We start from the raw sequence: 23085 nt of genomic DNA, 5'->3' as shown, positions 1-23085 counted from the left end.
CAAATATCAGGTCTCCCCTTAACGCCTCACCCCATACAACCATCCTCTGCCATCTGCCACCCAATGTGCTCCCTTCTCCCACATTCAGATCACTTGATTTTGTCCCTCATTCCTGCAGATTCCAAGCTCAACTCTCTTCACCTAGTGTTCCTGTATGTCATACACGTTTTGTTAAAAAATAATGTTTGTCTTGTTATCTATTGTACAGCACAACAGCAAATGGTGGCACTATATACATAATTGTAAAAATAGCCAGACATTCTTATACATACACACAAACACACATACACAAGTAGCCAAACAAAGAAAAACTAGGCTGGTCGAAGAAAAGTTGCACATTGTGAAAACATTTTTGAATCAATAAAAAGGACTCCTGTCGCCTTCCCCACCGTGACATGTTTGGTCTGATCCTATCCAGCCTAGACTTCTATTCCGCCTTGAGCCCAGTGCTGCCATGCATTGCCTGCCATTCATATATTATTATCCCCATACACACTGAGCTGGAGGGACTCAGTGCCCCTAAATAACCTCAACTGAAATTCTAGCTCGTGAAGCTTACAGTCTAATGATTAATATTGTGTTCCTTCTCCCTCTAGGATGAAGTGTCTAACAATCCTGTTGGTTTGTGGCCTTTGCGCAGTTGGTGGATGGGCTCACCAGTTTGCTCCTAAGCCTGGAGGTAGGAAATTCCACTTATAATGGTGAATGTTAGTAAACATATTACTTCCCATTCTTTTATGCTTTTGATACAAAAGAAGGTTAACCCCTTAAGGACGGCGGGTGTGCTATGCCGTCCTTGGGGACCCGGCAATCCTTAAGGACCAAACTTCTGGAATAAAAGGGAATCATGACATGTCACACATGTCATGTGTCCTTAAGGGGTTAATAAATAAGATGCATACAGAAATCGATCGACGTTTCGACCCTGCCGGGTCTTTTTCAAGTTCTTATGTATTATGACATTCACAGTTAAAATGTCATGTAGGGGGTCGTGGCCTGGACGAGCATGGTGCAGGACGCACACTGAAAGAGCTCCGCACCCCTGGCCACCTAAATAGCGAAAATTAGCCACAAAAACGGGAGAAAATGGTCCGCAATAAGAGACAGCTAACAGCAGAGACAGCGGGAACAGACTCACCGAGAAGACACACGGGCCCGATGGATGATTTCGTCGCTACACCGCCCGACACTCGAAAACAGCATGGTGAGCACAAAATGGCGCCCGCCTCTCCAACCACGGAGAACGAGGGAGAGCCCCACACAGGAGTCGCACAGGGTAGTGAGCTAGCCCAGATCAGAGCTGAATTGGCACACATCTCTGCCAGCATGCTCACCAAGGCAGACACTGGCACCCTAGTGCAGGAAATCCGAGCCGCAATGCGTGGTGAGCTCGCTGAAATGCGCTCTGACCTGAATGCGCTTGAACAAAGAGTGGATGAAATAGAGACAGCAGCCCAGGGATGCGATGAACACCACAGGGCAACAGAGGTGGCGGTTACAAGACAGGGTAACATGCTCCTAACGCTCCGCAGGCAAGTGGAAGATCTGGAGAATAGGAGCCGGCGTAATAATATCCGGATTAGGGGCCTGCCAGAAGCAGACGCAGATCAGCTCCAGGCAACGCTAATTGCCTTATTTCAACAGATAATGCGGGACCAAGCCCCTGAAACACTCCGTATTGAGAGGGAACACAGAGCACTGGGCCCTTTACGACAGGACGGCAACCCCAGGGATGTGGTATGCTGCCTAACCTCTCAAGGAGTGAAAGATCAAATAATGGCTGCAGCACGAGAGCAGACCTCCATCAGATTCCGCGGGGTCGAAGTTTCACTCTTCCAGGACTTGTCCGGCCTCACACTAGACGCTAGAAGGGCCCTGAGACCGATGACGAGTACCCTCCGTGATAAACGCATACCATACCGATGGGGCTTCCCATTCAGCCTCCAAGTGAAACACGGTAATACATGGCTTACGGCCCGCTGGCCAGAAGATATCCCACGTATGCTACGAACACTGGGCCTACCATCCGTTAGAGTTAGGAACTGGATCCTGGAAGAAGCTGTGGCAACACGACGAGACCCTCTAACACCGCTGCTCCCACAGGCACCTATACCCGGCAACAATACCCCACCACGTCGACGAGGGGGCCCGGAGGGTCCGGAAGAGTAGTCTCCAAGGAGAGGTCGATTGGTCGGGGATTTGGTGAGTCCTGAACACACCTGGGGACATACACACTTATGGGCAATGGGGATCACAAGGCAACGGGGGGGGACTGGACACTTGGGGAGGGAGAGGGACGAGGGTATCTAATGTCGCTGACAGTTCCCCCGTCTCCCCGGACCCTGAGGAGACACTGGGAACCAGGAGACTGGCAGGCTACTAACCTGAACTGCCATCACAGGGCACGGAGGACACAAGTTGGGTGGCCAACACATGCAACCCCTAGATGGGGGATTTGGGGGGGGGGACGAAGGGACAATATTGCCTGGGGAGGGCACATCTGCTGACCCACTACAAACCCGATAGCGATGCAGCAGCCCACTATGTTCTCTGGTATAGGCCCGATCGGGGCCCCTCTTGTCAATGTGACTGAAGTGCCGCCAGTCCTCTCATAAGGCCTAGAATCGGCACAGTTCAGGGAGAAGAGACTGCCTCAAGATGGCTCTTAGAGACATATACCCCAGAAGGGTCCAAGAAAAAAGTGTATGCACTGTCAGAAATGTTATATGATATTATGGTGTACAGGGGAGAGGGGAGGGAACGTATACTGGTCGCAGGGGTCCTAATGCATGATATTTGTCGATACGATTTGCTGTCCTAGACCGGGGGACCCACACAAGGGATAAATGACTGTTACCAGGAAAGGCGACGAAGCAGTATGGGGACCCGACGGGCCACAGTAGACACACATATATGTTTGGGAACGGGAGCCTGAGTAGTGAGAAACAGTGATACATAGTCACTAGACGAGAGACAGCGTCCCGTACATCCAGGCCCCCTAGGACCCCCCACAACTACGCGACACAGAAGGCATGCGCCACCCCTTACACCAACGGTGAAGTCCGGGGATAAGATGCATACGTGCCTAGAAAAATCCAGACGCGCCCGACCCCTCCCGGTGAACTTACCCCCCCCCCCCCCGAGAACGATAGATGCCCCCAGGAGTTTAGAGACCCAACCCCATGTCGACCGCTCACATTCACTCACCGCTAACATACAAAACAGCATCTCTCTGTTCGGAACCTTATGCCTCCCGTTAAGCAAAGGCACCACTCCTCCCTACACCTATTCCTATCCCATCCCCCCTCCTAAGTAGGCTCAGAACCATGGGGTCGGGGTTTACGCCCGCTCCTCTGCATGTCTGGACGTGTAACGCCCGGGCCTGAACGCTCCCGAGCGGAGATCCCATCTGCTACGAACCCTGTGGGCCGACAGGGTGTCAGTCGCCTTTCTCCAAGAGACTCATTTCAAAGGCACGGAAAATCCTACGCTAAGAGACTCGCGATACCCGGTGGGTTTTTTCGCGAACCACCAGACAGCCAAGAAGACAGGAGTAGCAATTCTATTTGCAAACACGATACCATTTGACTGTGCCGACACCCTTGCCGACACCATGGGACGCTATCTATTCGTAAAAGGCACAATAGATGGCTACTCGTATACCTTCGCAAGCGTATATTCCCCGAACACCCGCCAAGGCAGGTTCGTCTGACAGACGCTAACTAAGTTAGAGAGATTCAGAGAGGGATTCCTGGTGGTTGCAGGGGATTTGAATGTGGCCCTGGATCCGAGGAGCGACACCTCCAGAGGCGTTAGCTCCCTCACACGCCAAAGCTTACAGACCATCCGAAGAGCCCGCGGGGGCTCCGGACTTGTGGACTGCTGGAGAGTGATGCACCCTGCAGACAAGGACTTTACCTATTATTCCACGGTGCATCACTCGTATAGCAGGCTGGACTACATACTGGTATCCCAGGAGTTTCTGCCTAAGCTGATATCAGCAGAGATTATGCCAATGACCTGGTCCGACCACTCGCCTGTTTCGGCTAAACTTGAGTCCCCACTATTTCGACCGAGGGACCGTCAATGGAGGTTGAATGAATCAATCCTCAATGACGCACCAGTAGTCGCGGAACTCCGAACGGCTCTAACAACATTCTTTGAAGAAAATGAAACCCCAGAGACTTCAGCCATGACGGTGTGGGAGACACACAAATGTGTCATCCGGGGACACCTCATTAAAATATGCACCCACAGGCAAAAACAACAGCGCCTGCGCGTGGCCGAGTTAACGGCACAGATAGCGACCCTGGAAGCCACACATAAGGCCTCCCAGACCGACACGGACTACAAATCCCTCCTAGATGCGAGACGAGCACTGAGGGACATTCTTCAACGCAAACTCCAGTACACGATCCGCAAATCCCAGCGTTTTTTCTACGAGTATTAGAACAAATGCGTCCGTTTACTTGCCAGAGTTCTACAGAAGAGGCGCAGGATGTGCCAGATCACAAAAATTTTAAATAGAGACCAGACGACCACCCAAATACCAGATAAAATTCTGAGCGCCTTCCACGGGTTCTATAACGATCTGTACAACCTACCGGTAGATGACGCTCCTGATGCCCGACGCCTCCAGGACACACGCATAGCGGAGTACCTACAACGACATGTGGAGAGGACCCTCACCCGAGAAGAAGCAGCCACACTGGAAACCCCATCACAATAGAGGAACTCCAGGCAGCGCTGAAAGGCTCCAAGACGAATAAGGCACCGGGACCCGATGGCCTACCGGTGCGGTATTTTAAAGAGCTTGGAGATATACTCATGCCCAAGCTCCTGACGGGTCTCAACTCCCTCTTGGAGGGGGGTATGCTCCCTAGGGATACCCTAACGCAGGGGTAGGCAACCTTTTAGCAGCACTGTGCCGATATAGGATTGTGATGTCCCGTAGCGTGCCGGTCCTATTTTTTTAAATTGAGGTCTGTATGCTGCAGTATTTTGCTTTTGTTATTTATACTGTAATTGCTTTGTATATTTGTATTTGTGCGGATATGAGCTATTATATTGTATATGTTCAGGAGTAGTTTGTGGTATCGTGTATGATACATATGAATGTGGGCTGTGTATTGGGGCTGCTTGTGGAATTGTGTGTGTGGATGGATGTGTCACATTGTGTGTTTGGTAGTGTGTGTATGTGTGGGGTATTGCATGTGAGAGGCTGCATGTGGGGTTGTGTGCATGTATGTGGATTGTTAGCGGGTTACGTTTGTGCGGATTGTGTGTATGTTTGTGTGTGGGCTGTTCGTATTATTTTTTATATGAGGGGAGGGTTATTGTGCATTTCTGTGTATATCTAGCAGTATGGGGTGGCTTCCCTAGGTTCCAGTGGAGACCAGGCTGGCCAGGTACAGGTGAAGGGCAGGAGCTGCAATATCCGCTGTGGGCTGCTCTACCACAGTGTGGATTTCTATTCACAAGTGCTGGGAGGAAGGGACCTGAGTTCACTTACTCTATGTGCTGCAATGCAGAAATTGAGGATTGTCCTTTTCATATTAGCAGATATCTGAAGTTTCCTGGGACTCCTGATAGGCCAGAGCCTCTAGCAGCCTTGAGTGCCGTGCAAAGACACCTTGAGTGCCGTGCATGGCACTAGTGCCGTAGGTTGCCTACCCCTGCCCTAACGGCTACGATTACGGTAATCCCAAAGGAAGGCAAGGACCCGACCAATTGCGCCATCTACCGGCCAATATCACTATTGAACGCTGACCTGAAACTTTTCACGAAGGTCATAGCTACGCGCATAAGCTGGGTTCTGCCGGAGCTGATACATCCTGATCAGGTTGGGTTTGTCCCAGGTCGAGAGGCCAGGGACAACACCATCCGCGCCCTGAATATCATACACGCCTCAAAACAGTCGTCGCAGAAGGTCCTTCTCCTCTCAACAGACGCGGAGAAGGCCTTTGACCGGGTAGACTGGCACTATATGCTAGCGACACTACAGACAATGGGCTTCGGCCCTCACATCCTGGCATGGGTCTCCGCCTTATACACGATACCGTCTGCTAGGATCAGGGTGAACGGCGCACTGTCAGACCCAGTGCACATACGCAACGGAACGAGACAGGTATGCCCGCTGTCCCCCCTCCTGTTTGCCATCTCCTTGGAACCCTTCCTGGGGGCGGTCAGACGGGATGGCGGCATACGGGGGTTTGCTATGCAAGAGCAGGAACACAAAGTGGCGGCATATGCCGATGATATGCTGTTCTTTATCAGCGAACCAATGGTCTCCCTACTGAGTCTCCTGAGGGCCTTTGAGGAATACGGACAAATATCGAACCTAAAACTAAACACGGACAAATCTGAGGCTCTACCCATAACAACGGGTGATACGATGACTACCCATCTTAAATCACAGTATGCCTTTACATGGTGTCAGGAAAAGCTATCATACCTTGGCATCTGGCTACCTGCAGACCTTTCACGGCTATTCACTCACAATTTCGCCCCTATACAACAGAAACTAGGCTCGGATTTAGCCAGGTGGGCTGGATTATGCGTATCGTGGTTCGGGAGAATGAACGCGATAAAAATTAATCTCTTGCCCCGCCTGTTATACTTGTTTCAGACTATACCTATCTCTATACCTAGGACCTACTTCAGAGCTATGGACACGGCCATCGCCAAGTTTGTCTGGCTCTCCAAGGCGCCAAGACTGAAAAGATCGCAACTGCGACTACCAAAGGCGCAAGGCGGAGTGGGACTCCCATCTCTCCTGGACTACTATAGAGCCACACATATCCATAGAATTGTTGATTGGCATGCCACCGGTACACGGAAACAATGGATACACATGGAACGGCTCCAGATGGGAGGCTCACTGCCAGCGGCAATATGGCTGAGTGGCCCATTAACCTCAATAAGAACCCGCAAGCACCCACTTATCGGTGCGACCTTGCGAGTTTGGTACTCGATAAGGACTAAACTGGCGTGGACAACGACCCCGGGGCCGCTGACACCGATCACACACAACCCAGACTTAGCAGGGGGACTATCTCCACGCGACGTAGAGGCATTTGGGGACGCGGACTGGGCATACATGCATCAGTGGTGCACGAACGACTCGTTAAAACAGTTGCCGGACCTGATCACCGATAGAGCACCAACGGGGCTTGAAAGATTCAGATATTTCCAAATCAAATCGTTCTATCAAGCCCTCCCAGGGAAACGCCTACTACATAGACCCCTCACAGAGTTCGAGAAACTATGCACGAAGCGACAACACCTATGCAGAGGAATCTCGACCCTATATGCGATGCTGATATCCTCCACACAACATGCACCCTTGAAACACATCGTACGCTGGGAGGAAGCCACAGGGGTAACGTTGACGGCCCCCCAGTGGACGAACATTCACATCTTGACTCACCAAAGCTCTATTAGCTCCAAACAACAGGAACTCAACTATAAAATATTGACCAACTGGTATAGAACCCCGGCGAGAATACAACAGATGATCCCGGACTCATCGCCGACATGTTGGCGATGCAACAATGAAGTAGGCACAGCTCTCCATATTTGGTGGACGTGCCAAAAGATAACCCCATTCTGGCAACAGGTACACAACCAGATCGAACATATCACGGGCACAGATATTCCCCTGCGGCCACTACAGATGCTACTTCACCATACACCGCTACCCATCTCAATATATAAAAGGACTCTAACCAAACACCTCCTGAACGCTGCCAAGACGCTTATTCCGACACGATGGCGCACCACACAGATACCCACCCTGCAACACTGGATGGACAGGGTCGAAGAAATACATGGGATGGAACAGCTAACCGCCGCCCTCAATGGCACCACAGAAAGATACATGCATGTTTGGATGCCCTGGATAACGTATATATCGAATAGACCAAACTAAATACCATCACAGACTCCTGAAGTGAGCTCGAAACAGGGAACGTTCCGGAGGGTCAAACCTTGGGGAGCCTCCTCGGGCCCCGGAGGGGTGCCCGGCTGGGCGGTCCGGAGGAATGCGGGGGGCCCCGGCCTAGTTGGCGAATGTGCCTTCCCCTCCCTCCCCTCCCCCTTCTCTGCCACACCACCACCTTCCCACCCTGCCCACTCCGTCCTCTCCCCTCTCCTCTCCCCCTGAACACACCGCTCCCAGGAGCTACGTACAGGCTTAAGACATACAAAGTCGAGGCTTTCGCCTCTTCTATGTCACCTTGCAAAAGTTAGGGATGGGCCGCACTTAGGCCCTACAGATAAGCTCCGAACCATGGACAAACACCATGACTCGGGGAGAACAATTGATAGAGGACAACAGGGACTAGAGGCTATCTGTACAAGGGACATGAGGGCCATTGGCACTTGCAGAGAGGCATAAGGAATCCTAGACCCTTACAAGTGACAGACTGACTGCTGACCACCACCGACTACCCAAGCCGCCAAGACAGATGCATCCCACAGACGGCTAGCAAGCCCAGACCCTACAGTCCATACCACTGGCAACGAAGGGGGGAAAGGTGACGGTGAACCCAAACGGAACACACGTACTAATGCCACACTGGGGGCAAGCTGAGGGCCCGGTAATCCCTTGATCGCCAAAAGTCACCAACGATGAGAGGAGATAGACTGCCCAAGATCTGAACACAGGCACACTCTGACCACCCAATAAGCGTACCACAGATAGATCAGCTCTAATGCTTGGCAGGGCAGGAACTGTGATAGCAAAAGATGCTTTGACTGCACCCCACCAAGCCTTCATACCGGCAAGCCCCACTTCCCCCCACGCTCTGCTGACTACTGCCTGCTACGCAAAGGTACACTTAGCAAGCACAATGAGGTTACATCAGTTACGGACTGACAACTATCCCCCTTCAGCACAGGAAATCAATATAGACGGAGGACAGAAGGGAGTAGCTCAGGGATGACAGATGGGAAGACAAATGACTGGGTAACTCAGGGAGACACCAACGCTGCTGTCCATGGTCCCAAGCTGACACTACCACCTGACACCTCTGTTTGCTCACTCGGTTATGCTGTCATGCTTGTGATATATACTAACCATGTGAAGTTAGGTCTTACACCGCTAAATGTAAGGAAGATGTAGTAGCGAATGGGGTTATCCCACACAATTGTACCATATACTGGAATAGACCCTATCGGGAGACGAGTGTGTATCCTTAACTATGTTATCGATGTTTGTGTAAAACGTATTCCTTGAACCTTTCTTTATGTCTTGTTTGTTTTTGAAAAACTTAAAATAAAGATTGACTAAAAAAAAAAAAAAAATGTCATGTAGAACTAAAATAATAAAATGTCTTAATTTCTCCCATTTCTTTTATATTGTATTCATATTAAATTATGTTTTATACCTAAATATTTGATGTTAAATGAAAGCCCTGTTTCCCCTGAATAAAATGATATATAATAAGTGTGGGTGCATATAATATGAAAGAGGTGAATTACGGTTGAACAGACATGAAGTCAAATTCCAGATTTTGTTTACATTTTATTTGATCTCAACGTGTACATTTAGCTCAGTCCTGAAGGGGTTTAAAAAAACAAACCAAAAAAAAAAAACACAACAACAACAACTACTGCAGCAGTTTCCAGTTACGCCACAAAAACATACTTGACTCCATAATGGTAATCAGGTGGAGTCATTTATTTAAAAAAAAAATTATATTTTAATCACGTGAATCAATACCCCTTTTTGTACAGAACCTTACTAGACTGACATCGGATACTGTTGCCTAATTTGTCTTTTTTATTTAATGTTATCACTAACTCAATCCCATTTAATGTATAAGGTAACTTGTGGGTTCCTTATTCCATAATGCTCGACCTTACATTTATCCGTATTGAATCTCATCTGCCCCTTGCCTGCCCAGTCCCCCAATTTACCCAAATCGCCCTCTAGAGAATTTCTATTACGTTCAGACTGTATTATATTACTTAGTGTGGTGTCATCTGCAAATACCAACAAATGACTTTCAATGCCCACTTCAAGATCATATAAGATCGTAACACTTGTTAAACTTCCTTTTATTCACTTCTTCTTTACCTGCTGGATCTAGATCGGTCTCAGTACGAGGTCTTGTGACTCCAATTTTGTCTGATCCACCCTATAGGGTTTAATAAACACAGTTTATAAGAGCATCAGATGAGAACACTCAGCCAATGAGCACAGCCATCAGGGCGCCCTTAACCCAGGGGATAGACATCAGATATTGCGTGACTTCTTTAAATATTAAAACCTAGTCCCAACATGACAATTAAATGGTTATGGTGCTTGCAGTGTTCCTGTAAGGATCACTTACCTTTCCCTAATAACAAAGGTCCTTATTTAATTGATCCATAAGGACTGTATGAAGATCTATGGACCGTGGTTTTCTACTTCTCCGATTCCCCAAAGCAGCCCCCAAATATCACTATTAGACACCAGTAACAATGTTATTCACTAAAGAGAGAATTGTCAGGAGATCAAAGTGAATTATACATTTAAATCCAACGTACCTGAACTGGAAGCATGGCTGACATGGAGAATGTCTCTCGTCCAGCTATTATGGCCTTACATTCATAATTCACTTTGATCTCCTGACAATTCTCACTTTAGTAAATGGCTCTGTTTTCACAAGGTTCGCTCAGTGCTGCATTGTGATTGGCTGGCTTCAATCGTTTCATGTTTAAACCTTCTAGTGATGGCTATGGAGAGTCTGGATTATTTTTTCATTTTGATACTCATTTTAATTTTAGCATGGACATTTTTTGTTCGGACTAGGATTTGTTATTTTATGAACAGGTTTTCAGTGGTGGAAGAAAAATATAATATATATATATATTTATAATTCTTTATTTATAATCAGCTCTCCAGCATAAGAGGAAATGCAAGCATATATCAAAAGAGACATAGCAGTTGTCACTATAATCAGGCATTAGTACAGTATAATGCATCTCAGGTTGGCGTGGCGGGGGATCTGAGGGTTTTATGTTTTTGTGTAACCAGGTGGCTATGCGAGTGTGTCCTATCTAAGTCTGGCCATAAGAAATCTTGCTGTGATATCAAGATACTAATAGGGTAATCGCTTCCGCTCTATCTGTTGTGGGTCAGAGACACAATAATGGGTTCTTTGGGCCAGAAAGTGCTAAATGGGAAATTGAAGAGTTCACAGGACGAGGTTACATATTCAATGTGGCATTCCAATGAATATATTATGTGGACTTTGCGTTGTGAACGAGAAGCCTATTATCCTATGGTGTTGCAGTGCGGGCTATCGGTGGTTGGAGTCCTCGGTAAGCACTAGGAGCATCAACTGACGGAGGCACCCAGTCGAGGTGCCAGGTGGTCCGTCACATCTGGTGGCAATCGGTGAGATGGCTTCCTAGTGCGAGGAAAAGCAACCTGGAGACACCGGTAACGTGTGGATTTATATCGAGGGCAATGCTAGTCCCGTGCAGCGCCTCTGGTTACAGCAGTATGGAACAAGTTAGTCCCCGAACAGCGTTCTTATACGAGGAGGAGGATGACCCAGACTGGAGGGATGCAGTCCGGAAAGACGTCTGGTATGAGGCCCTGGAGGGCGTACAGTGTCGGCGAGGCGAGAGTCTACCCAGTGAAGAGCAGCGGCGACATATGTTCCTGGGAGACCAGCCCCTGAATGAGTGGGTGACAGAACTCGAGGACCTGGTATGGAAGGAGCTTTGGCTAGACGATGCCTACCAGGCCCTATGGTGGTATACAGGTCGGCATTCCTCCTGGACGGCTGAGCACGACAGGCCTGAGGGATTACGATGGTCCTGGCCTGTTATGGGAGGCCTTTGCAGAACCAGAGTTTGGAAGTGCTGGAACCTCACGATTCTGAAACATTGATGATTACAGGGAGGGTATGCATGATTATGCTGACGCCAACGAAGTGAGACAAGACCTGACCCACCTGGTAACAATGGAGCTGGAGCAGGACTACCAACACCTACTCCGCTCAATTCAGCCACAAGATACCCTGCAGGCAGAACCAGATCTGCCACCCTACAGCTGGGAAGACCCACAGATGGCAGGTGGAGATGGGACCGAGATCTCTCTACCGGCCCTACAGGGATGCTGGGCAGCCGGCCCAGATCCCCAGCTACAGTCAGTCCTACTCCACAGCGGCAGCTTACCTTGCAGGTAGAGGAGACACCTGGTCTCTCTCCCCAGCGGCAGTGCATCCTACAGAGAGTGGAGGCAATTGTTCTCACTCCCCAACAGCAGTGTGTGTTACAGGGAGGGGAGGCAACCGGTCTCACTCCCCAGCGGCAGTGTACCTTGCAGGGAGAGGAGAAAACCGGTCTCTCTCTCTCTCTAACAGCAGCCGGAGATACAGAGAGAGGAGACAACTGGCCCTTCTCCCCAACCACAGGGGGACAGCACTCCTGACTCCAATGGTGCCTACAGGAATGCTGGACAGCCGGTCCAGATCCCCAACCAACACCGCTGGAATGCCCAGAGGAGGAGGTAGGTGATCCCTCCTCTCCACAGCAGATCCTCAACCAGGTCCTGGGGGTAGTATCCGCTGACCCCATCCCAGCAGAAGAGCTGGCCTCTGCCCTACCTGCCCCCTTGTTACAGGGCAGGACTACGTACTAGTCCCCCCAGCAGAAGCGCTGTCACCAGGGCAGAGCGCAGTTAGCCTCTGCCCTACCTGCCCCCTTGTTACAGGAGCTAGCAACTGAACCCACTATCCAGCTGCAACGCTGGCTACAGGACAGAGCACCGCTGGTGTCTGCCCACGAGTAACTACATCTGGGAGTACCAGAGTCCCACGTAGCCCTTGAGGTTGTACAGGACTGAGACAGACAGGAGTCACCAGGTCCAGTAATTGTTTGTTGTGGGGTTACTCGACTAACTCAGGCACCGACCAACAGGAGGTCAGGTACCTGGTTAGTCTCCCCTTGGGAGGGAAGATATGTGGCGAAAGTAACCTCACCACTTGTACTTGGAGGGGCCTACTTGCCAGCCACCTGCCCATGAGGTTTTATGTGTTTTTAAGGTACTTTTGGGGTTTCATAAAATTGTATGTTTTTCTGTGCTTGGAGATTATTGGGTTAGATTAGTACAGTTCCTGATTCAATTATCTCCCAAGCACAGAGGAGGGATTCTATTGTTTGTGTATGGGAGAGTCTCACTGTATGACTGTTTTTATTTATCAACTTTATGTCCCTGTGCCCAACAAGGTCCATCTGGGTGTTTCCCTTGTTGGGAAACTTGCATAAAAGGCCAGTGTGCCTCCATTAAAATTCTGTTCCTGCTTACCCTCAACATAGAGTCTCATCTCACCGAGGGCTCCAAGCACTCTACCAGACGCAATCAGCACTGCAGTCCCCATGTCCAGCGTTACAGCTTGGCTGGGAACTCGCCATCCACCCACCCTGGGCCCAAGACCAGGATCCAGCTTCCAGTGGGTGAACCTCTCCTACTCCAGAGGGTGTAGCAGGAACAGCCCTTAAAAGAGCTTAGTGAGTATAATCCCATGGGAATATAGTGACATAGCAATCCCCATGGTAGATACAGCCTTTCCCCCCACACACATGAGATGAGACTCTATGTTGAGGGTAAAACAGGAACTCCATTTTAATGGAGGCACACTGGCCTTTTATGCAAGTTTTCAAACAAGGGTGACACCTTGCTGGGCACAGGGGCACAAGATTAACAAGACAATAAAAACAGAGTTATAAAGTGAGAATACAGTATACACAATCCCTCCCCTCATCCTGAGAGATAATTAAGGCAGATAACATATTAACTTAATTATCCCCAGGCATAAAAAAACATATCTTACAAAGTATCATAAGTACCCCAAAACATAACATCCCCATAAATCCCCTGATAGCCATGATCCGATAGAATATCATACTTAAAAATCACCCAGATCGATTCAGGGATTCAAAAGTTAGCTGGAAGTCTCTTTTTGACAGACCGCACGCATGGTTTCATGCCCAAAATAGTTCAAGAAAATGAGGCTGTGCGGCCGGTCCATTTCCATCAGTCGTAGTAACGTTCAAATAGTCGAACGGAGCCGTTAGGGCACAGAGTCAGTGAGTGTATCTGGTTCGGTAGATTATTTCTACCAAACGGAGCTCCGTTCGTGCAATTCCAGTTGAACCTAACCGGAGATGGAAGTCCCAGCGGTGTTCGTGCCGTTGAGTGTCCGATTTTATTTCCTCGACGACAAAACATCGCTGTACGCGTTCGACTAAACAAGATGGCCGCCACCACGTGTTAGACTATACGAACGTCGACCACCCAGCCGTTCGTCAATTCAGCTGTGGTTAACCACAAGTCTGGGAGGTTAATAGGCTGCACACTCCACTTCCGGGTGGTCCGGCTGTTCGGTTGTTTGTTCGGTAAACGAACACCATAAGCATAAACAGTTCGGTAAGCCCCATATACTGAACCATAGAAGGGAAAAGGCACGAACAAAGCATTTCCACAGTCCTGCACCAAGGTCTAATACAGGGGCCATAGTCCTGGGGCAATAGGTCTGCAAGCAGGTCCCTCCAAGTACCAGTAGCGAGGTCACTTTCATCACAGTGGTCCCATAAACTTCCTCATGAGGTGTGGGAGTTCCTCTGTAGGGATTTCCTCAGATACCCCTCTGACCTACAAATTGTTGCGTCACTGCTGGTCCTCGAGCAGTGCAAAGTGCTGTTCATTCTTTGCTTGCTGCATCTAGAGCGCCAGTAATATAGTTTGAATCTCCACAATGGATTGTGAGTGTTTGTTGGAGGAGGCCTCTGTGATGGACCGCCATCACTAAGTACCATACCCACTGCTTATTTGTGTGGTTTCACCTTGTACTATGTGTTTCCCCATGCATTTGTATGCATTTTGTGCAGTTTAATCTGTTGACAGTTCGGGAGTGCTCATGCGAATGGAAACTGTTCGGCTCCTGAACGTGGACCACCCCGGTACCCCATTAAATTGTTCACACCTATTAATCAGAACGTTGGCACCTGCAACATAAGTGTGAAACCACAAGGGAAGTAATTATAGAGTGTTCCCTGAGTGCCCACCATTTCGTATATGCGTACGCCACCTAGGGGGATCATCCGTATCCCGAAAGGATACGCTTCCCTTGCAGGGTCTTTACACCGGGACTTCACAAATGGGTCCCTGAGGTTGGTGGGGACACTGTTGGGGTACTGGCAGTTCAAATCACCCTACCTGCTCCTTATGGAGATATAATCACGGTTTCCCTCCCGGGAGCTGCAAGGCCAGGCTCATAGCTGCCCAAGGAGCGCTCTCCCCGGGGCTGCCTAAGTGGAGGCAGCCAATGGAGAGAGGCGCGAGCACCAGTGGAGACCCTGGAGCTGTGAGTTGGCTTCAAGCAGCAGAGTCCCACTGGCCACCTGGAAGTCCGTGCCACCCAATCAGGAGAAGGAGTTCCCATTCAAACTGGGTTCACGCCATTCTCCTGATGGGTCAGCACGAGTGAGCGCTGATTGGTTGCTGCGGGATGCAGGCGACCAATCAGAGAAGGAGCGCCCATTCTAATTGGGTTTCGCACCCTTTCTTCTTATTGGGTAATAAGAAGAAACCCCTCTCCTCGATGAGCACTGATTGGCGTGATTTGGTTTGCGCCCTTCTTCCAGATTGGCTGTTGCTTGGTTTAGGCACGAAGTTTGGATTCACCGGACTAAACCAGTTGTGGAACTAATTTCGAGGATGTACAGAGCCTCGAGCCCAGACTTTAGACAATGGTTTCTCGGGCTCTGTACATCCGAAAGCCCCGCTATTTGCAGGGGCCCTAGCTGGGACCTGGGGCTATCCAGGGATGTATGTCATGTGTGTACCCCATTTCCTTCCTGGGGCGCGGAGCCCCCTAGTGTTTCCCCATATATGTAATGTGTTTTACTGTTTGTAATTGTTGTGCAGTTAGTATCTCCCAGAGCGGGAGATTGTTATCTGTAAACCATACCCCTCCGGCCTGGGATTGTATGGAACAGGATGGAGACCCCCTGTGGGTGTCTGTGCATAAAAGCTGTATGTTTCAATGAAGCATTGTCGGTGTTGTAACCTCCAGAACTGGGTCTTGTCCAGTTACTGGGAGGGAAGAAAGGGTTAATCCCTGTGCCAGCTTGTCGCAGCTGGTGGAAGATGCAGCGGGGAAACTCCTTGTAAGGACTGAGGAGCTCCCAGGACTGAGTGCCGTCCAGAGCTAGTTAACCTATCCGTTCCTCTGTTCCAGCTAGAAAGCAGTCCCTTTAACGGAGGTAACCGATCGGGTTACAGGGAGCTCCGTTACAGCCTCCACAACCCCTATACCTGTCAGGCCTGTGAGGTCGGAGCGGAGTTGTGCCATATCTGCATGGAACTCTCTCTGCAATTCCCCCAGCATTCTTCAGCATTGCCGTGGTCACAGGCCCTGTATTGCCAGTCTTGGGGACCAGTTGCGGTAAGATTTAGGGAATCAATCCGCCTGTGTTGTCTGTTAGGCTGAAGTCCTCAGAGGAGTCTGAGTAATCCTCGAGGTCACGGCCATCTTTGGCCCACTGCCGCTGTGTGCTTGGAAAAGAACGCCAATATTAATGCTCTGGCTTGTGTTTTTTTGTTTTTCTTCCCATATTGGGTGGGCGACTGGAGGGTTGTTTTTCCCGGCAACATGGATGAGGTTAGTATAGGTGAGAAGCTAATTGATCGCACGTCTGCTCAGGTCAGTCTCCAAGCCCCGCCCCAATATCATAAGATTAAACCATTTGAAACGCTTATTCAAAAATATTAAATAGAGGTCATCATGTTGTATGGGTCCCTGTGGCAGAACATACCGTTTATTGAGACTGTTTGAATCTTACTACTAGCTCTCTTACACGAATACACCTAGTTCGACTCCCGAATGGCGACCCCCTGTAGCTTGTTAGAACACTCGAACACCGACCACCCCCTACGTGTTAAACTGCCAACGAACCAATTAATTAGTGCCTTCCCTGAGTGGCCGCCATTTCGCATAACCAAACACACGTGGTCGAAGGAATGGCGACCATTTTGTCTACCGAACACAGGTAGCGGGATGAGGTCGTTGAATGCATGGAACCCTTTTCGACTTTGCAAACATTGGGGAAACTCTTTTTATAACTTTTAATCAATAATGCATTGAATCATCTTATCATTTTTTTATACTCCTATGAGAACATTTTTTAATTTCAATTCTTACACTCTATAATCTATCTATCTAAGGTCAGATCATTAAATAATTAAACATATGTCTATGTAATCACGTGATTCTTATTCTTATTATAATATTATGAATTCAGCATGTACTAAACCAGTCAATTATAGCTATATCAACTATGCATAAGATAAACGTCATCCTCTACAAAGTCTCCAGCTATAAATTTGAAGTGTAAGACACCAAATTATTTAGATCCTTTTTTTTTTATTCACATAAGAAACATTAGCATGCCTAATTTTATGTTCATATATATATATCAATATCTTAAGTGTACCCTTCTTTTTACATGATTTGTTATCTACACGCTTCCTTCTTTTATAAGTGTGTATAATATGTATAGTATATGTATTTTTTAACATATGTGCTTATAAACATTCAGCAATGTATTATTTATTATATTATATTGCTGCAAATCGAAAAAGTATGGATTAGACTTGAAGGGGTTAATTTAAGCCGAATAGATTCAGCTATATAAACCCGAGGATGTTACTCTTTCGATATCCTCTGATGAAGTGAGCAAACACTCACGAAACGCGTAAGGACTGAACAAGCGAAACACTTTCTGGCACTTAACGTAAAATCCTACCGAGCTGCACTTGGAACGCAGAAGGGGAGATCGGTGACACGCACGTGGCAACCTCCAGTCTATACATCTGCCGGCCGGACTGCAGGACCGCTTTAACTGCCCCCATCAAACTATCTGACTCCAGTAACGCTCAAAGTGATTTACAAAGTAACGGAGAACCGAGTTTAACACTAAAGGTCACTTTCTATAATCTTTTAGTAATTTGTCATTTTTATTTTTTCATGAAGGGTACTATCATTATTGTGACTAAATCTGACAAGACATTCCATTAATGTTGTACTATAATAATTGTAGATTATTCAGTACTCACATCCCAGTTAATCTATAACTGGAGGCAACGGAAAAAGCTCACAATTTAGAGACTTTCTATTCTATTGCCACACTCATTGAAACAATTGTATCCAAAAGAGACTATCGTTTATTGGATTTAAGTATTTTATATTCCAGTGAACACAGCCAGCTTTTGCACAATTCACCTATCTTTTATGCTCATACATCTATGTGAAATATCGTGTGTTTTTTTTAATATATATCTTAAAGTCATATATCTCCCAATACTATATTGGTATATATCCCACCTAAATCACTGATATTTTCACTATTCAAAGTAAACACCTCTTATTATTATTTCTCCGGTTTATATTTTATACGCTTTTTAATTTAAAGGTGTTTACCACAACCTACTCCTGGATAACTATTAGATTCTATCTAATATTAACTCTTCTCTTTTGCACATTTGGGGATTTCTAGTGAAGTCCCTATTTCCAGTGAGTGGTTAACATATACCATACTACTAACTATTACTGAGATTTTACAAATCTCAAACCTCTCATTTATTGGGGAAACTCTACCTGCTCTGTGTCCCAACCAGCTAGGAGAGCGCTCTATGGGAGAAAGAGACTCTCAACCAGGGGGAACATTTGCTCCCTGGAAACAAGGGGATACCTTCGACAGTATTCATACAGGAACTCCCGAACGGAGATCGGCCGTTGTCCCACTTTCTATGGAAATGTTTTGGGGCTCGACCTCATGGCCAGCCGATCAGAATTTTACCCCAGGGGCGATTCTCTTCTACCAAACGGATCTGAACGCTATTTAGTCAACTAAGGCGCTCGGATCTGGGCTATCCAGGGATATAACAAATGTGGGGTTCCTGTGAATATTGGGGATACCTTTAGGGGATGAATATATTTTGTATGTTTCCCTGAACAGCTTCCTGACTCAATTATCTCCCAGACACAGGGACGCCAGGGAGTGGCTTGCTATATTCTTGTATGCAGGCTCCATGCTGGGGGTCTGTGTATAAAATGCTGTGCCTGAATAAACTAGATGACCCCCTTGTCTTGTCTGGTTACTGGGGGAATGCAAGCTATAATCACACAAGATTCCAGTCTGGCAGAGAGGGAAAATAGCAGAGGTAAGTAGTCGGGTTACCCGGAGTCCGCTACCGTCCCTAAATATAAATGTGAATAGATTCACTAAGGGAGAAAAAAATATATAAGCTATGAAGTCTGTGTGACAATACGGAGCTCTGGAGCACTCATTTCTAGTGGTGTGTAATCTAGACGGGGTCGTCGCTGAGACCAGGGTCAAGTCAGTGAATCTGTTTCCCCCAGAAAGCTGGTCTCCGTAGCGGAATCTCTGTAAAGCAAGGCTGCAGTGGCAGACAGGGGGAACAGGAAGTGATTGTGGCCAGGCCCTGGGTAGGCACAGAGGCCTCTATGCACTGAAGCAAGAGGCAGGCATTGTCCCCTCTGACTCAGTGTTGCCAGCAAAGTTGGGTAGGATCTCACTCCCAGTCCTCAACCTATTGGAGTAGTTCCCTAGAAGGCAGGCATTGACCGTTCTCTTTCTTCCAGGCATGTATCGACCCCTCTGCTAATTTTATTTAATATTGCTTGCTTGTACAATTCGATGTTGTTCTCAATAGACCATTAATTATCCATTTCATGTGTTTTATTGACAGATACAAATTTGGCAGGATTTGGTATAGTCACTCAGAGCTCTGACTATGGCATTGGTGAGGCTATACGAGCTATCGATGGGAATAATGACACAAACTACTTCAGCCATCCCTGCAGTCACACAAATAATGACTACGAACCATGGTGGAAACTGGATCTGAGAATGAGAGCAACCATTGATTTAATCATCATAACGAACCGTCAGGATTGCTGCGCAGAGCGTTTGAGAGGAGTCCAGGTTAAAGTTGGAAATTCTCCTGATGGCAATAACCCAGTGTAAGACCTGATTAAATCTCATATTGTCTCTGTAAGGATGAGATTCTAGTCAGATCTTAATAAAGGTTCTGAAGGATGAATTCCAAACAGAACCCTCTCTTTATTCCATGATTATTCTGCTTAAACCATGTGAAATGTTTTTGGGGTCTAGGCGGGTATGCCGTCACATGGAAATGGGGGGGGAAGCTATGTGACAAAACCCCTATTTTTTTGTCAATCTTTCTTTTTATTGTTTTTGTATTTGTAAGTGAGAATATAAGAAAGCAGTAACAATTCGGTTCATAGCATTCACGACAGTGTATACAGAAACATAGTCATAGTTCCCATCTATATAGTTGGGCTGAGACGTACAGCTACAATAATTTTCGTTAGCAGTCGTTGGCATTAGAGTTATAGCAATTCTAGCATTAAGGCAGATCTTGTGAGAGGAAAAGCAAAAACAGTCAGGTAGTGTCGTCAGGGGACAATGGTTGCATCATTTTATCTGGTGCCTTTTACACTTTCTCTTGTGTCGATTATCGCATTTGGGTTTTACGGTTTCCCTCCTAGAATCTATGCGAGAGATTAGAGTGTAGAGCGTGGAAACATATACGGCAGTGTCCGGGGTGGCTTCCCCAATGGACCTCTAGGTGTCAAGGGCTATCTGTCCATCTGGGACCGTAATACTTTCCGGCGTAAATTGTGGGATAGTCTTGGATGCGTCAGTTTTCTTCTGTCCCCGCTAGTGTCTGCCACTCGTGTGTGTGCTGTGTTCTAGTCTTATGTCAGTCGTGGGCCTCTACAGTGTTGGCGTCGCTGTCATTTAGTTGCAGCGTCTGTGGTAGGGAGCCTCTGTACCTATATGCCTCCCATGTGCTGCCCACCTTCCCTCGTTCCCAGGTTTGAGTCTGTTATGGTGTAATGTTAATGTTTGTTGGCTATGAACGGGGTGGCATTGGTGCTGGCTACTCAGTTTGTCTGGTAGTGACCCGCTCCATCCATACTGCTCGCTGCGAGTATCAGGGATGGTCAGAGTTTGCGACGTTGAGGCGTAAGAGTAGGTAGAGCAGAGTGAGCAGAAGTTAGAAGGAGACAAGAAAAAATATAGGGGTTAGAGGACCTGAGGGTTGGAGGAAAGGGTAGGGGAGGACAATATGGTCATCCCGGGACACTCTCTCGTCTGGGGTGCATCACCTCCTCGCGCCTCTCCATGGTGTCCCCCTAGGGGTGCCCCTGTTCTCTCGTCGCCCCCGGGTGGTCCAGGCATTGCTCTCTCCTTCGGTGAGGGGGGTCGATGTATGTCGTTTGTGTTCTATCAGTTCGGCCTCTCCGAGACAAACATGAGCCACGGGGTCCAGGTCTGCATATAGCTTTCGGTGGTGTTCCGGAGGGAGGCCGTGATTTGTTCCATTCCATGGATCTCCTCCACCTTGTCCATCCATTGTATGAGGGTGGGCACTTGCGGGGATCGCCATCTCAATGGGATAAGGAGTTTGGCTGCATTTAGTAGATGTATGGTCAAAGATTTTTTATAGCGTGAGAGAGGTAGGGGGGTGTGATGAAGGAGCATCTGTAACGGTAAGGGGAGCTCCACGTCCAGGATGTCCTTAATCTTCGTGTGGATTTGTCGCCAGTATGGGGCTATTTTCCTGCACGACCACCAGATATGTAAGTCAGTGCCTGTCTAAGTGCCACATCTCCAGCAGGTCTCGGAGAGTTCAGGCATCATTCTGTGTAGCCTCTCTGGTTTTCTATACCAGCCAGTCAGTAGTTTATAATTAAGTTCTTGGTGTTTGGAACTCATGGCGCTTTGGTGGGACAGGGTGTGGATTATCGTCCATTGGGGTGCCGTAAGTGTGACACCTGTGGCCTCCTCCCAGCATGTCATGTGTTTCATGGGTTCCGCCGGTGTTGCGGTTAGGATCATTTTGTAGGGGGTAGAGACACCACGATTAACGTGGGAGCGTAGCTTGCATAGGTTTTCAAATTCCGTGGCTGGTCTGTGGAACAGGTGGCGTCCCGAGTGTGTCTGATAGTAGGTTTTAACTTGGAAGTATCGGAACCTATCGAGGCCCGACGGTATTGCTTCCTGAATCAGGTCCGAGAGTTGCTTCAGTGCGTCCCCTGTACACCACTGTTGCATGTATGTCCATTCAGCCTCCCAGAACGCCTTAATATCCCTGGGTGAGAGACCCCCCGCGAGGTCCGGATTGTGCGTGATCGGGGTGAGCGGCCCCTGAGTCGTGGACAACTGAAGTTTCGTCCTGATAGAATACCAGGTCCGAAGTGTCGCCCCTATGAACGGGTAATTCAGAGTCCGCGAGCTTGTCAGTGGGCCGCCAAGCCATGCCGTTGCCGGGAGAGCGCCCTCCATCTGTGCCCGTTCCAGGTGGATCCACACTTTGTCGGTTTTGGGCACGTGCCAATCCACCACTCTATGTAGGTGGGTCTCTTATGGAGGGGAGACCAGTTCCTCCCTGATCATTCGGTTGATGGAGGTGTACTCTCTTCAGCCTGGGGGCTTTAGAGTGCCATATAAACTGGGTGATGGCTGTATCCATGGCTCGGAAGAAGGAGGCAGTTGGGTTGATAGGATTGGTTTGGAATAAATATAGAAGGCGGGGTAGGAGGTTCATCTTTATCGCATTTATTCTCCCAAACCAGGATACACAGAGGCTTGCCCAGCGTGTCAGGTCTGTTTTCAATGTGTGGAGCATCGGTGCAAAGTTGTGGGCGTATAATTGGGTTAAATCTGCAGAGAGCCAGATCCCCAGGTATTTTATTTTGTGGTGGCACCATGCGAAGGCAAATTGGGTTTTCAAGTGTTCGGTCAGGTCCCTATTAATGGTGATGGGGAGCGCCTCCGATTTATCAGTGTTTAGCTTCATGTTGGACACCCTGCCATATTCTTCAAAAGCCTTTAGTATGTTCGGTAGGGAAACTATCGGGTCATCCACGAAGAACAGCATATCGTCGGCATAGGCCGCCACCTTATGCGTCTGTCCATGGACAGTGAGCCCCCCAATTCCCCTGTCCTGTCTGACCGCCCCCAGAAATG

At 48.2% G+C, this 23085-nt stretch overlaps 1 protein-coding gene across 1 annotated transcript in view; it reads left to right on the top strand.

Annotated features, from left to right (window-relative positions):
* The window catches only part of LOC134608282 (fucolectin-1-like), an 80160-nt gene that overhangs the window by 35546 nt on the left and 21529 nt on the right, over positions 1–23085 (top strand). The window contains exons 2-3 of the mRNA XM_063450980.1: positions 597–679; positions 19775–20048. Of these exons, the coding sequence (XP_063307050.1) occupies positions 598–679; positions 19775–20048 (356 nt within the window). The 5' untranslated portion in view covers position 597. The remainder of the gene's footprint in view (positions 1–596; positions 680–19774; positions 20049–23085) is intronic.

Source organism: Pelobates fuscus, chromosome 4 (genome assembly GCF_036172605.1).
Source record: "Pelobates fuscus isolate aPelFus1 chromosome 4, aPelFus1.pri, whole genome shotgun sequence".
Lineage (NCBI taxonomy): Eukaryota > Metazoa > Chordata > Amphibia > Anura > Pelobatidae > Pelobates > Pelobates fuscus.
Note: the sequence above shows the minus strand (reverse complement) of the source record. Positions and strands in the feature narration are given on the sequence as shown.